This window comes from Quercus robur, chromosome 6 (assembly GCF_932294415.1).
Source record: "Quercus robur chromosome 6, dhQueRobu3.1, whole genome shotgun sequence".
Lineage (NCBI taxonomy): Eukaryota > Viridiplantae > Streptophyta > Magnoliopsida > Fagales > Fagaceae > Quercus > Quercus robur.
The window spans coordinates 38,525,650-38,543,248 of NC_065539.1; the positions used below are offsets into that span (position 1 = coordinate 38,525,650).

General features: G+C 33.3%; 1 protein-coding gene across 1 annotated transcript in view; it reads right to left on the reverse strand.

The window, feature by feature from the left end:
• Window positions 1-6,118: 6,118 nt before the first annotated feature.
• The window catches only part of LOC126688677 (proline-rich extensin-like protein EPR1), a 38,483-nt gene continuing 27,002 nt past the window's right edge, over window positions 6,119-17,599 (reverse strand). Inside the window, exon 2 of the mRNA XM_050383452.1 lies at window positions 6,119-6,362. Within this exon, the coding sequence (XP_050239409.1) occupies window positions 6,316-6,362 (47 nt within the window). The 3' untranslated portion in view covers window positions 6,119-6,315. The remainder of the gene's footprint in view (window positions 6,363-17,599) is intronic.

Below are 17,599 nucleotides of genomic sequence, written 5' to 3' on the forward strand. Positions count from 1 at the left end.
TTCAAGCAAAGCTAAAACACCAACATAGAAAACAAAAAATAGTCATAAATTTCATGGGTCAAATAATTTGGTTAAGAATTACAACACAACCATTGATTTAAGGAAGAGAAATTTTGAAATATGGATCTATAATATTGTTGACAAAAAAATAAAATAAAGTTTTTCTAGTCCTCTTACCTACCAAAGTTTTGAACCATAAATTAACATTCCATAAAGTAAATCACTTTCCTCTACCTTAGAGCATAAGAACTTGTGTCAAACATGTAAAAAAGAAGGAAAATACATAAAAATGTTTATATCTCATGGAGAGAGAGAAAACAATTAAACCTTCCAAATGCAAATTATGTTGCTATTTGGCTTGAGGTATCTCTAAAATTAACCTTTCTTGTAACTTTATAAAAGCCTAAAATAGAAATTTAGAAAACTTTAGTAGCTATAATTATCATGAATAAAATATTTTCAAAAGCATAAATGGATAACAAACCAATTCCAGCTTATTAAATTGTTTGAAGCTATAGGCGATAAGTTGCAACCTTGTAATAGATAAGATTTTGGTGAGAATCAATTCATGGACATCAAATGTTTTGTCATTTGATGGGAGACTTCAACTTATCCAATAAGTGTTGTATTGTTGTTTGGTATTCACATATATTGGACCAGCATGTTTGTTCTACCTAAAAAGATAATCAAGCAAAGTGAGAGTTGGTTCAATAGGTATTTGTGAAAAAGCACTAATTCCTCGGCTTTTGATGCTAAGTATTTTTGGGAAGTATCTAATTAGATTAATCAATAATTTTACCAAGGTAAAAACAAATTATGCCCATCTGCCTTTACTAGGTGCTAGAGCCAATCATTATTTCTCTCATAAACCATGATAGGGCAGCACACCAACAACAATGCACATATAGTAATATAGACATTAAAAATGTCTTTAAGATAAATATTGTATTGATGTCAAGATGGCCAACAAATACCAACTAAAGGACTTATAGAGTTATTTTATTCTAAATCCACAATTGCTAACCTTGAGGTAAAAATGTATTTAATATAAGTTTTATACTAATGTCAAGATGGCCTAAAATACCAACTAAAGGTCTTATAGAGTCATTTTATTTCAAAAACCATAGCTGCTAACCTTAAGATTAACATTGACAACATACATTGAAAGAGGCAAATATATTGAGGAATCGAACAACAATCTAAATGTAGGAAGAAACATTAGCAATAGCAGTAACTTCCTTCACCAATTCCTTGCACTTGCATCACCTTCTACTAAGTTGAAATCCCATCCTTCAAGACTTGAAGTGTCCCATCTCCTAAACCTTGGTTGCTTCAAGACGATTTAATTTGAAACAGATCAGTGTGAGAGTTATTGACAAATATAATTAAACACATTGAAGGCAATCCATTAATAAACAATTGAAACAACAATGTTTGATGACTACCAGAGGCTTTCTGTGGGTATTTAACATTGTGGGCTTTTGGGACTTAGGGGTCAAATTTATGATACTTATACTGTCTCTTTCCTTTTTTTTTTTCTTTTTTTTTTTGTTTTTTCTAGGAGCCTAAGCCACTGCATAGTCTTGGATCATGTCCTAAAAGAACCTGTGTTATATTTTCATACTTCTCATTTTGATGATAATACAATTTCTGCCTTTTCGATCTAAAATAATAACAAACAATCGAAACAGAATTTAACTCCAATTGTTGAACTAAATTTGGTTTACCAAAAGGAGAAAATCAATCACCCACTAAACATGTGGCATAGTATTCTTAAATTTCACTTCTGATTTGCAAGTCGTAAAATCTGCACTACTAATTAATGAAATTAAATAAATAAAGAATAAAACCAAAGGAAAAAGAGGAATGAATTTATCAGACTAACTAGAATCCTAGCGATAAGTGACTGAGAGGGAGTTGAGGACTGACAGAGGGGAGGAGCGATAGAAGAGGTTGTGTTAGGGTCTAGAAAGCAAAGTGAGTGAATGAATGAGAGTAAGAGAAATAGATTCAAAAGAAGCATATCTAAAAAAGAGTTCAATCCAACCAAATTTCTCAAAACTAATTCATATTTCATACCCAGATCTAAGAAAGAATAAAATAAATAAATAAGTAAACCCTTACTGGCAATAGTTCTCTCTATGTCCGTATCTCAAATCCTGTATGCACCTTTAGGTTTCTAATGCCAGTTCCAGTGGTCTAAGTCTAGCAAGGGAATGGACAGTGGTGGGAAAATGATGGTGATAGCCGGCGTATGAACTTTGTCTCCTTCTCATCTCCGTATCGCAAGCCTTTTTTTTCTTTTCTCCTTCTCTATCTCTATATCGCAAGCCTAACTGTATTTTAACCGGTTATTTTTTATATATATACTGAAAAATGTTAAGATTGTGAAACAATATAACTTATCGCTTGTTAATTGTGAATGTGGTAGATTTTTAGATAGGTATTTTTTCCTATGTGGCAGCACTGCCTTAAGGCTTTTACTTTATATATAGTCTATGGTATAAATTGCTTCAAAAAAGTATATGGTATAATATGATATGATATGATGTCCATGAAACAAAAAGAACCATGTTAATTTCGACACCTGTTACAGCCAATAATGGATCAGTTCACTATAAAAATGGTGCCCATTCTTCTTATTTTGCACCATCGTCCATCAAAATGTCTTCCCTATATTGTCCACTGCTGTTCCTGGGCATGGTGGTTCTCAGTTCTCACCAGTCCAGCTTTTGCTGAATTCCACAAGCCACCAGCTCCTATTTACCATCAGCCTCCATTTGAGAAGCCACCACCGGAGTATAAGCCACCTACCTACACCTGTTCACATACCACCGGAAGTAGAGAAGCCAAAACCACCAACTCTACCTCCTAGAGTAGTGAGACCACAACCAAAGGACAAGCCATTACCTCCTATAGTAGTGAAACCACCACCACAGCACAAGCCATCACCTCCATATGGACACTACCCAGGACAACCTCCATTGGACAATGTCGAAATCCCATACAAGTCTCCCCAAAAGTGATACCTCCTCCGAGTCCAAAACCATATAAGAAGCTACCTACCCCACACAAGCCACCCTACAACATGCTCCCATCACCAATCCATAATTAAGTTTATATGAAATAAGAGCGGTTTCCAACTCATGTTTATGTATTCAGAGAAAAAAATTAATCGAGTACTTTTAGCTTGCATGAGAAAGGCTCTTGCCCATGAGCAGTGGCGGTTCTAGGAATTTTTCTGAGGGTGTTCCTTAAGAAGTATAAATTATACAATATAATAAAAAGAGAAATTTATATGTTGACAACAACAATAATAAAAAAAATACGCAAATATATAAAGTTTACAATTTCCTTGTACGAGTTTTCATATTTTGAAATCGGTGCAAGATAGTCACATTATCAATGCTACAAACTACATCTCTTTCAATATACACAGTCAAGCAATCATTCATTCACTGAATGTAGAACAAATTATAGAGCAAAATTTAATTTTATTAGCATTAAAAAAATTGAGGGTGTTTCCAAATTTTTTTTGAAGGGTAGACAAATAAAAAAATTTAAATTATTATTATTATTATTATTATAAAAATCAGGTCGGTGGTCCTGGAACAACTCTGGCCTTAAGGTGTTAAGGTGGTGCGGCCCCCTGCCCATGAGACTAAGAAATTCCTCCAATATAAAGCAGTACTAGTTTCTCCGGCAGTTCTTTTTTCTTTTTTCTTTTTTTAATGTGCCATTCTTGCTTTCTAAACTGACCTTAACGTCAAGAACTTTAAACTGTTTTCTCCGCATGGAAAATTGGTTGACAAAGAGCCAACAGGACAAGTAAATACGTTTAAACCAAGTCAGATTTATAATGAGTGACTACGTGGTGTGTTCATGCTCGATCTACATGTACAATTTAGGTTTAAAAGATAAATATACTTATGAATGAATATAAAAATTAATTTAACAAGGTGCGTTGTTGTGATATAGTCTACCCGTTGCTTGAGCAAAGCCAAGCATTAAAAACTTCTTAACGTACTAATCATTTTTATTGAGAAATAAACATTTTAATTCATGTAACATTGATCGTAAGTGTTGGAGAAGGAAATGGGTTCTGGATATCGTCATTTTATACATCATGAAATATAACTTATTTAATTGATGATACCACCGCATAATCACCACTTTTTTCTCCCCCGTGCAAAATTTGGCCGACACCCCAAAGTGGGAAATGTCAGCCATCGTAGAAGACCTCTCTTTGACAGTCTCTTCCTTCAACCATTTTTTCCCCTCTCATATAATTAGAGGTGCCAATTCTGTGGCCTAAGATGTCGGCAACTTTGACATCTAAGGCCTTGTTTGTAACCGATCGATCAGGGTCATAATAATATCTCCATTTCCAGCACTATTCTTAATAATATCATTATTCATAAGGGAAAAAACTAAACACGTAACATAAAAATGCTTTCTCAAATTTGCACCATATATTCATTTTTCTAGTCTTTTTGCTTGTTTAGATGCAAAATTATTAATTAAATTTTTGTATTCAAATTATCTAACATCTCTTTTTAAATTGATAATATAATTAATTCACTTAAGATGTTATTATATTTCTTAATTATTAATTAGATATGTATTTATTTGATTTTTTTTTTCATTTTGATTTGTTAATATCTATAGCAACGTTTTATTAGTTTTTTGCGACGTTTTACAATTGCGGCCTAAATCCATATTTTTGATAGTGACAAGGTTCACTTAGAGCCAAACTTGTGTGGGTCGGAGAGTTATTAGTACCTTAAGCATTCTTCAATGGATTTTGATTATCTTATAGTCTCTTTAATTATAATCTCTATGTAAATATTATGTTTGTGTTAAAGGTGGGCATTCAAAAAAACAAAATGTGTACATATTATATAAAATTTTGGATATTATGTGTTATCAAAGAATGAGAAACAACAATTTCCCTTTTTAATTGGCTTTGCTCAACCACCGGACAGAGTATATCACAACGCATAGTTTCTAAGTATTTTACTTCCTCGAAACTCGAAAGTATATATCTTTTAAACCTAAATTATACACGTACATATAGATGAGCATGCATACGGCCACGTACTCACTCACTTCTTAAACAGTGAATGTTCTTGAGATTAGAGGCAGTTTAGCAAGCAATAATGAATTAAAAAGACAGATATCTAAAATATAATATAGATTTCTATTATATAATAATAATAATAATAATTATTATTATTATTATTATTATTATAATAATAATAATAAAACAATGCTGCTGGTCACACTTACAGTACTGCTTCACATTAGAGGAATTAAAGAGGACAACTAGTGTCAAACATGAGCTTTTAATAATATTATTAATTAATCTTTTTAAAGGCCTTAATATAATTTAAATTTCTAAAATCTAAAACAATATTGAAAAATCCAAAAATATTAGTACAACAACAAAAATCAATAGTAAAGCAAAAAAATAAATAAATAAACTCAATCAACCAATTTTATCCAAAATAAACAATTCAGCCTTTAAAAAAAATTTCCTTTACCTAGCAACATATGCACACATAAAAATAAATAAAAATAAATAAAATCCTAAGTAGCTAAACCTGACTAAGAAAAGAGATATTCAGTTTTTTTTTTTTTTTTTTTTAACTAATAAAAGAGAGAGCGAGAAATTACTGAGCAAGTATTTTCAATTATGAATATCATCAAAATTGAAATATAAGTTTTTTATGGACGCTATGATATTATTTATAGAAATGGATTGACATTGTTGCAATAATTAGTTCGTATTCAATCATAGATGATCTTGAAATTAAAAAAAAAAAAAAAAAATTACTGAGTTTCATTTTTTGTAAATAAATACAATAAAAAATAATAATTTTAAGTATTTGTCTTTATTAATAGTTTATTAATACAAAATGGATGGCTAATTGCTCAGGCAAAAGAAAAAAAAAATTATTTGAAATTTTTATTTATTTCTTTATTTTATAATGAGCATGCACACCTCTGAACGTCCTCGAGGGTTGAGACTAGTGCAGTTTGGCAATAAGCAAGAATGACAAGTATTAAGAACACAGAAATATATATGTTATAATATATAATAAAACATTATTTCTGGTGACACTTAACAGTACTGCATTACATTAGAGGAATTAAGAAGGATAAACTAGTGTCAAAGTCCGAGAAACGGCATGGGCTTTTCTCACTAGCTAGAACAAGTAGTACTCCATTAATTCGCTCTGGATGTATAACATGAGCTGGAAACTGCCCTTATTTCTATCATACAATACATAAACTCTTTTGATATAAAATAACTTAGAACGGTGATGGGGGCTTGTGTGGTGGCTTGTAGTGTGGGGGAGGTGGCTTCTTATATGGTTTCGGACTCGGAGGAGGTGTCACTTTTTGGGGCGGCTTGTATGGGATTTCCTCATTTTCCAATGGAGGGTGTCCTGGGTAGTGTCCATATGGAGGTGGTGGCTTGTGCAGTGGTGGCGGCTTGTGCAGTGGTGGTGGCTTGTGCAGTGGTGGTGGTCTCACTACTATAGGAGGAAGTGGCTTGACCTTTGGTGGTGGTGGTCTCACTATTCTAGGAGGTAGAATTGGTGGTTTTGGCTTCTCTACTTTAGGAGGCGTGTGAACAGGTGTAGGTGGCCTGTAAAGAGGAGCTAGTGGCTTGCGGAATTCAGCAAAAGCTGGACTGGTGAGAACCACAATTCCGAGGAACAACAGTGGCCAGTATAAGGAAGACATTTCTGATGGACGATGGTGCAAAATAAGAAGAAATGGGCACCATTTTTATAGTTGATTTAAGCCACTGTTGGCTGTAACAGGTGTCGAAATTAACGTCGTTTATTGTGATTCAGCACCTAAATTGAAAAAGAAGTCCAACGAGGGTATGGCGTGTCATTTATAATTCATAAATGTGATAGACATAGTTGGGTCCCATTGAGGTAAAATTGGACTACTGGGACAAAAGGTTTGAAAGTGCAGGTCTGGTTTGCTCGTGAATTAAGGTGGGATTCCCTGATTTAAGATTACATATTGTTTTTAGGATAAGCTTAGCGAAGTTAGTCTTTGCCGATCTTACACTTCAATCAATTACTTCCTTCTCTTATCCAATTTTTCAGTACTGTTACTTACGGTGTCATATTATGGTTGATGTATCATGTATAATAATAGAAATGATAATAATTTTAAAGATGTAGAAGCTCTAAATTCTAAACCATGCCCCTTCCAAAAAAAAAAAAAAAATTTTCTAAACCATGCAATGATATATATTAAGTTTAAAATTTACCATGTAAAACAAAGACAAGCAAAAATCATATATAATTACATTAAATTGATTAATAATTAAAACGTCCAATATATAGTAACAATACCTCAATCTATAAGTGGATGGGCCCGATATACTGTAACAATACCAGGTCCAGCTCATATACAGCACCAATACCAGGACAAGCTCTGGATGAGTAGGTCAAGGTCAAATGCGAATGAAATATATTTAAAAAAATTCTTTCATCAAGACAATTTTATATAATTCATGACAACTATATTCTCTTTGATTCAATCAAATATAATTATCTTTTAAATAATGCTAATCATAATTAATACTACTATTTAAACATTTTAAATGATTGTTTTTGTGTGAAATAAATTAAAGATCATACAATTTGTTATAATAATGGTTTAGAAAACATTAAATGTATCTAAATCAATTAATTTAAAAAAAAAAAAAAGGTTGCATGAAATAGAGTGAAGGTATTATTATTAATTTGACTCAATTTTTTTTTTTTTTTTTTTTTTTTTATTATTATTGTGCTAAAAGTGTTTTGGTATGGATTCCAAGACTAAGTATGCGAGTACTCATTTGGTCCCTCGCTTTAGTCAGGCGGCCCTAAGCCTAGACTATTTAGTCCACTCCCTAGGGCCCCTACTAGAGAAAGGCTCCCAAATTTTGGGGCAAAATTGATATATATATATATATATATATATATATATATATTTGAAATATAGAAAAAAAAAAAATAGTTTACATTTTTCCTCTACTTTTAAAAAATCACAAAGAATTGAATATTGTTAGGGATAATTTTTTTAAAAAAAATATGTTTACAAATATGTGTCACTATTCACAAGAAATAATTGAGATAAGAAAATGTTAGAAATACTATAAATTTACTTCAAAGCCTTTACAAATTGATGTGACAATTAATATGATTTGTAGAAGTCAACAACCTATTAAATGCATTTTTTAATTACTTTTTATAATCGATGATACATCTTTTTAAGATTCATGTTATAAAATTTATGAGGGCAAAGGATTTAATGTCGGCACTTTATTATCCCTGTGCACTAATAAGGAGAGCTAATAGATGGCATATGTATCCTATGCAAGATTTTTTTGGTAGATTTATGAATGCAATTGTAAGTAATTGGCCTAAGATTTCATTGACTATCAGTATGATTATTCATTCTATGCAATAATTATTTGAGGAGAGATTATCATTGGCAAGTTGCTGAATGGATCTTTAGATACATTTGGAAAGTGTAGATTTAGGTTTGAATTTTGAGAGAGATGAATATGTCGGAATACACTTACTTTGATGTGTCAATACATATAGACTATATATTCATGGTGATCTAGATAAGCCTTTTTCATGAAGCAATAGTGAGTAGGACATTAGCACTACAATCCATTATTGCATTATCAACGAGTGGGCTAAATATATGGATGTGAAAGAAAGCATTAAGGATGCTACTTTTCTAAATGGTTTAATTGAAGATTTGGGATCAAGGGAGTCAATCTCGTAATGGAGGCTGTACCGATTTGACCAGTGGAATGATATATTTTGATACCGGTTAATACTGGTGTACCGTTTCGGATTTACCATTATTTTTTATATTTATAAATATATATATATATATATATATATATGTATGTATGTGTGTGTGTGTATTATAATAAATATAAAAGTTTACTATAAAACATTATCTCAATTCAAAAAAAAAAAATTCAAAAAAAAGAGCTTAATTGTTTATTGCATACTAAGAAAAAGAATAATACTAATAGAAAATAAAAATAAAAAATAAAAACTTTTTTTCTGTACTAGTTGGTGTGCCCGATATCAATTGGTATTGCCCAAAATTGGCCAATATAGTCGGTACAGTCAGTAATTAAACCCAGAGACGGAACTAGTAAGGGGCAGAGGGGGGCCATTGCCTCCCCCCCCCCCCCAACAACAAACAAAATTAAAAAAAGTAATAGTATACACATTTAATGAATAGTTTAACAATTGAGCCCAAAATAATTATTTTTTTGGCCCCCCTCCTCCCAATAAGTTACAAATTGGCCCATGAAAATGATAAAACCCAACCAGCAAACAACTATACTACAACATCTATGTTACTGTGTTGGCTGTTTCTTACTCTTTTTTCTTAAATCTAAGCTATTTTTTTATGAGTGTTAAGATTGATTATTTGAATTTTCGTGAAAAACATATGACTATTTTTGCTGAAAAGAAAAAAAGAAGAAAGATAGATGAATACAAATTACAAACCAAGTTAATGTAATTGTAGTGAGTGAGAGTGGGATGCGTGGGTGGCCATTAATCAGTGTGTGGGGTGGGATGGTAGGTGTGTTTTGCTATTAATTTTTAACTTAAAATATTTAATTTTTTTTTTTAACTTACTACTTACTAGTTGGTTGTTTATCAAGAGCACATTTGTGTCTTTTATATGATAGTCAGAGTGATATACATCTGGAGTAAAACCAATTCTATCACTCTCAAACTAGGAAAATTAATGTTCTTTGTTACTTTGTTCAAGAAATTGTTGATTAGAGAGATATTCTTCTACAAAAGATTAAGAATGTAGGTAATCTAATTGAGATGCATGATGACTAAATCACCTCCTTTGCACAAGTTCAAGTACTACTTGAATTTGATTGGTGTTTGCAATTTGAGTTCACCCTCAACGGCTTTGGTGAAAGTGTACATAGAAGTTTTGTTTATGAGGCTAGCTCGATCTAATTCAAGGGTCAAGGTAGAGATTTTTGACATGGTTTGAACGTAACCTTAAAGTCGTTGCTTATTTGTTATTAGTTTGGATTCTTTAATTTTTCAGTGCATGATAGTATTAAGTTAGGTGTGTTTGAGTGGTATTTGATTACCAATTTGCCACGTCTAGGTTTTATATTTGCCCTCTCTTCTTTGTATTTGGTACATGTCTCTATACTATTTTTTACTTGTATTTTCATTCCTATTTTTTATTTGTTAAATCCTACTCAAGTTTATAATTATTTTATAATTTGTGAAAGCCCTTTTGCACATAAGGTAGAACCGTAGAAGTCATAGTACTCGAAGTTTAGCTTATTGAAAGAGGGGCGGCTCAGTGATGATCTCCCTCTTAAGTTTCTTCTTGGTTGATGTTCATTCAAATCCTATAACATCATTGAGACTACTGTAGTTGTACGTCTAGACTCTTGTATTTCTCCTCCATGGTGGATTTCGAACTTCATAAAAGATGGTCTATAAGCACAATGGTTTATTAGATAATCGAACCATAAGATCTTGAAGACTATTTGAAATTCAAAAGAACTACATAGGGGAGCCTTTGAACAACTAGAAAAGGCCTTGATTTCCTTCTCCTTATCACCATCTCAAAGACAAATTTACAATATTTTCAACATTTTTTTCTCTTTTAGCAAGGTACTACAACATATATAAATAGATATTTGGTTTGAGTAATGCTAATGACACTAGTACTTTTAGTACATAACTTTTACATGATGTCTCATCGACTCATTAATGATAAAAAAAATAAAAAAATAAAAAAGAAGTAATTATGACATTCTTTTATTATGTTGTCGATATCTTTTATTTTTTGGTCAAAAGGAAAATTATGTTGTTGATATCAATCAATAGCATTCATTGTTATATTAGTTTACAGTAACTTTAAAGTAAATTTGTAATAATTAACTTTTGCATATTTGATTCATTTTTTCATTATTTGAAATAGAATTCTTAATTTAACCTAATCTAAGTAGATGTAAATATGTTTGAAGTTATCTGTTGAAAACTTAAACTTTGACTCTTGTTGTTCACTCAACTAGTTCACGGTGAACATCAGATGCACCCACCTCTACGAGAGGCTTGATAGAAGTTGAACAATCTCTTGATCTTGCTTTAACGTTGACAACAAACTAGTGCATGTGCTTTACTAGATTCATAAATAACCATATACTATAAATCTTTTAGGTGGAATCCAGGCTCTGTGAGAATCTCACTTCGTAATAATACGCTCAGTTTGCTTGTTTAAAGTGATGCCGATGCCAAGTATTACTATCAACCAATCTTGTCATTTTTTTTTTTTAATGTTTTGTTTTGTCTTGGTCGAACTCTGTTGAGATTTGGTAAACAGGATGGATGAAGATCGATTATTATGTCATCATTGTAGTACGGTGACATTGCTGATTTTTCTTTCCACCCAACTAAATCTCCACGAAGCAAAAAAACAATGAATTATCTTGAGCCCGTTGTTAATGTTTGTAAAGAACAAACACATTGGTAAAAGGGAATATATATTTTAGATAGCTCACTGCTTTAAATTAGAAAAATGATATCATGCTTAGCAGTTACATAGAAAGCAACACTGCAATAACTAATGACACGAGTAAGCTTATTCCTAATGATCAACCCATAGAACATGACACACAAGGAAGCGTAGTGAGTACTGCTAAGCTCTTATTTCTAGTGATTAATATATCCACATTCACCCTAAAACTCAGATGTAATGGATAGGTGATGAAAGCCTCTAGGCAGAAGAAGGTGGCTTCTTGTATGGTGTTGGAGGAGGCAGAATCTTGCGGGGTGGCTTGTGAGGATCTTGACCTTTCTCCACTGGAGGGTGTCCTGGATAGTGACCATAAGGTGGTGATGGCAAGTGCTTTGGTGGTGCTGGAGTTTCTACTTTGGGAGGTAGACTAGTGGGTGGCTTCTCTACCTTAGGAGGTGCCTGAACTGGGGTTGGTGGCTTATACACTGGTGGTTTCTCTACTTTGGGAGGTAGAGTTGGAGGTTTAGAAATTGGGGTTGGTGGCTTGTGAATTGGCACCGATGGTTTGGGGGGTTGGTAAACTGGGGTTGGTGGCTTATGTTCAGGGGTTGGATTGCTTACTGGAGGAGACTTGTAAATAGGAGTTGGTGGCTTCTCAATTGGGGGAGGTTTCTGAATTGGAGTGGGGGGCTTGTGCTCATATGGAGGTGGCTTTGGGTAATCGGCATTGGATGGAGTGGTGAGAAGCACCACTGCTAGAAACAACACTATTACGCTTGTGCTAGACATATTGGCTACTGATGATTCAAAACCAGAAGAGTGGATGCCATTTTATAATGCCTATTGTGGGCCCTCGTCGGCAGCACAGTATCAAGTAGTTTCATCCATTTCATGCGTAAGTTATGAAAAAAAAAATAATAATAACGTATTGTAGAGTTTTAGGTGAAGAGGGGTCCATTTTGGGTCCCTTTGATTTGAAAATGGTAAATTGAAACAGTGATGTTAAAATTGAGTGGACAGAAGCTTTGAGAGGTAAGAACATAAGCAATTCCTTTTGGACTTTTAAACAGTTTTTCATCATGTGGTAAATGTCAAAGTTGAAAGTTAACTGCTAATAACAAATTATATTTTTTCATGCACATGGACCATATAATACATTATCAATGCATGACCTTGGGTACATAAAAAGACTAGGTGCAGTGGGTGTATATATATATATATATATATATATTATTTATTTTCTTTTCCTTTGGTTGGAGTCGGTGCAACTTGGTGTGATTTATGAATGTCCATGTTGGTAATTTTATATAAATCATAATAACAATAACCCTTTTTGTTTTGTTAGGATTTGGGAATATGGACCACTCTACACTTGTCCTTTCCGAAGATTTTGCAATGTCTATCTGTTACGCGTACGCGTTTCTTGATTTCCCATATAAATTTTGACATTGATGGGTGCCGGTGGAGAAATAGGTATGGTAGCAATGTGTACCTGAAATAAATTAGCCAAATGTTGTAGACATGGTGGGACCTTATGGCTGAACTTAAGGAGTGATTGACACTTGCAAATTCCAAATACACAAAATAAGACTAATACCAAAGGAGAGAGAGAGAGAGAGAACTTGCACGAGTCTTTTACCCTAGATTGAAAATCGCTTGCCATGGAAGATAAAGGTTAACTTTGCTTCTTTTATCACTTTAATGCATACTCCTCAGTCCTCATTGTCCTCAAGCAACTTAAAGATGGCTACTTTTTGTTTAAAATCCTACAGCAATACTCAAAGCAAGGCCCAATCACTCTTTGGGCCACTATTTCTATTTTGTGATCTTTTACTTTTAATTGCATGCACGTCCTAAGCAGTGAAGGCTCTAGAATTTTTTTTCTAGGGTGGTCTATAGTGTTGTCATTTTTGTGTCCTAAAAGTGGTGTAATTTTTTGCTAATAAAAAAGAAAAGTACAGGTAAAAATAATTTCATTATGCAGCCAATTGCAAAGTAAGCTCAAGTTTGGAGAGAATGTTTATTTATTTATTTATTTTTAAAAACGAAACAGCAATTTTAAGAGTAGAGCTACGAACACAACACTTTTATAACAAAATTTAGGTGGCAAGTTGTTAAAGATGTAAAAAAAATAATGTCATTTGTTGGTCTAGATAAAAACCAATTAAAACTTGCCACTTAACCTTTATTGTAAAATTATTGTGAAAATAACACTAAGATGATCATATTCAAGCTTATTTCAACTAGGATTAAACAAAATTTAGGATTAAGGTGTTTAAAATTTTATTTTAGGGGTCAAAAAAATTAATTTATATATAATTTTTGTTTTTCGGCCAGCTCAGGGGGGTTTCATTTAAACCCCCTAGACTTGCTGTAGAGCCGCCCTTGGACCTAAGCACATGTATTTTTGATGAGAAAATCTATGATTGATAGAGCATAAAGCCATAAAGTCAAACAAAGAAAAGAGGGACAAGAGATTTCTATTCATTAATTTTTTATGATCCCTTGTTTCTTCCAGGATTAAATTTATTTTTCTTATAATTCGCTATATCTTCTAGGATGACATATATTTGTATTTTTTTTCTTTTCTTTTTTGGAAGTAGATAGGGAATGTCCCTTGTAAAATTCTTTTATTTATATACCCATTTATGTCGTATAAAAAAATAAAACTAAAAGGTATACATGAGTTCTGTAGTCAGAATTAAAATATTGTTGGTTACTTCGCTAGTATGAGTGTTTGTGAAGTGTGGGGGGTTTAAGAGATAGTGTTCAAGTTTTTAGGAGGAAGTTTCACATATATATACACTTAAATTAAGTTAGAGTAAAATTTCTATCTATCTTGTATAAAAAAATTAAAATTAAAATATTGTTGCACTTTGATGGACTAGCAAAGTAAGAGCATTAGCATCATATTCCTTAAAAATTTCTCCCTGTTTTAGGATAAGAATCTATTTTTGCTATTGTTGCTAATCATTTTCAAAATGCCCACATTAGATTTTCTACTCTAAAATTAGAACCCAATTTCAATAAAATATTATTTCTTTCATTTTTTTTTTTCCTATTAAAGCCCAAAACACCCACACCTAGATTTTCTACTCTAAAATCTAAACCCAATTTCAATTAAATACTATTTCTTTTGTCGGACAGTGAGCTGTGCCATTCCACCTCAAAACCAATTGGTGATGAAGAAAGCACACTCAAATCTTTTATGGCATTCAACATCACACCACGCAGGCCTGTTTTTAAAGTGGTTGTAGGGAGTCAAATTGTGGTCCTCCCAACAATCCCTCCCTCACAATGACACTCTCGTGATTCGAACCCATAACCTTGGCTTTGATACCAATTGAAAGCTCGAATTTATGTGAAAACACAAGAACTTGTTTAGACCTCCAATTAAAAGTTACGGCTTAATTGATTTTACTCTAACTTAAACTAAATGCAGAATAAGAGAAAATGTGAGCAAACAAATGATAAAACTACTCTAAGCCATTTTCAGCAAATAACAGCAATAAAATGAAAGCTAAGAGAGTAGGGAAGCAGGATGCAAACACAAGATAATACTGAGATGAGTTATCAAAAAAGGAACCGAAAAACTCGGCGAAAAACTTCTCCGCTGTCCTTCAAGTGGTAAATCGATCCACTAGAGAATAAGTTGAAGTACACGAATAACAAAAGACCCTCCAAGCTTAGTCTACCCCATGTACTTGAGCCCTCCAAGCTCCTGCTACCAACTGACTTGACGAAGCCCTATCTTCTCTAACTTTCCAGATCACATAATTCAACCTGATTGCATTCGCCAAATGATTGTCTTCTTCCAATACTTCCCAATAGCACAAAAACCTCACTTTACACTCAGATTGGGTGTGGTAAGTTTTTGGGCTATCAACCTCTCAATGATATGGATATAGAGAGGTAGGAGTAAAGGAAAACCACAAAGGATTGTGTATTGTAGGTATGACAATCTCTAACTCTCAAGTGTGTATGCTAGGGTTTTCTCTCTTAAAAGCACTCCTTAGTATATATGGGTAATAAGGGTATAAATAGTGTGGGTGAAGACATGGTGGAGCAGATATGCCAAAATAGTAAAACCGAATGTTTCGCAGGAAGGCCTTAGCCGTGAATTACTCGCGAAAACCAGCTATCATGACTCTTCACATTCCAGTCATGTGCTCTACACATGGCTCACTTCGCAGGATAACTTCTCGCGAAATCCACATGGTCTTTAATGAGATCTTAAGTCTTCACACTCTTTCTCACACACAACCCTTACAATAAAAGCCCACATAAAATACAAGGTAAACATGATTGAACATAATTACAATCAAATTTGGCATGGAATTAAAGCCAACACACAATAGTTGTAAATAACAACTTTGTAATCTCCCCTTTAGCTATTCCGTGACAAAACCCCTAAAACAGACTCTAGACTTAAACATGAGTTTGGGAACAATGGCAAAACTCACTCACACCTAATTCTAGTAGCTATGAAGCAACTTGCACGTATACACCTGTATCCTGAAACACTCACACACAAACAAAACTTTCATTAAGCTTATGACAAGTTGAACACAAGGTGCGTATAGGAGTAAGTAAAACGCGATCAAGGTATTAAACAAGATATAATCAATGAAGCACAACTTGATCAAACGTGAATAGTCATTAAAGAATGACTACAATGAACATTTTACTAGTAAATGATCATCCAGACACGCAATGTAATTAAGAGCAACGCAAAAATCAACTACATGTCCAGCACACAACCCATGCAAAATACTAAGGTATTTGCATCAAGGATACAAGATTCAACAAGGGCACAAGTGTGAAGTACTAAAAATAATACATAGATAATCTAAAAGTACTTAAAAAGCTACAAAGCAAGGACACATAAACAAAGTACTAAAGATAAACTGAAGTTTTTAAACTAAAGTACTTTAAAGCTTTAAAAGAAAGCAATGTAAATATGCATGAGTTATAAAAGCTATAAAGATAAATGAAAGTAGACTACTAAAACAAAAGTAAACTACTAAACCACCACCAAAATAAACCAATATCTATGATATGCTATGCTATGCTCCCCTTCAAATTGTGCAGCTCCCCCTCAAATTTCTCCCCCTTTTTTACCGAAATGGCCAAAGATGCTAGAATTGCTTGGACTCGGATTCGGATTCAGAGCCCTCCTGCTGCTGCCGCTTCTGCTCCATCATCATGTCATCAATCTAAAATGGGAGTGCAGTGATTTAGCCTTCGATGTAGGCAAACTGAGTCGAGGTGTTCTATACATGAGATTCTAGCATACCATACATCTGCTAAACTCGTGCAATGAGACGATCAAGAAGAACAGGTACTCATGCACGTGCTTGGGAAGAGGGTTATGTAAAGCCCTCCGAGGCTGATGTGAACCGCTTTATCTCTCCCTCCATGTCCCCTACCTTCTTCCTCAACATCGTCCCTTGGGATTTGAGAAATACCAATAGTTGGTCCGGTGATATGGGCTTTGCTTTGGGTCATTGTTTGAGCATTAATCAGATGGTCCCTTGTCACCATGGTAAGACCACTCGGAAACTTCAGCCTTGTTCTTGCTATAAGAGCCACGATGAGACTTGGAAATTGCAAGATTGTTCTTGAATTCCTCTTGGTGACGCATTTGGTGAAGAGGTAGTAGATGTGACTGCATATGTTGATCTCCTTATGTGTGAAAAGATCACACAGAAAAATAGCTCTTGGTCCGAACAATGTGGCCAGGTTTGTTAGGACATATATGAATCATGTTAAGAACATATGTCATTTAGAATTGGTTAATCCTTTAACAAAACGCACTTTACTTGTAATTGGGTAGATTTAGGATGTGTTTAATACTTCAAGAAACAAAAGTTCAAGTCTAAGTGTTAAAACCATGCAAATCTGTCCAAGAAACAAGTGAAGAAGTGCTAGATTTTAAAGCTCAATAGTTAGCTCGACAGATAACATCTATTGTGGTTTAAAAGGCTTGTTTAGTTTAATGCTCGACAGCTGCTCAATAGATAACCTATCTATCGAGATTTATGAA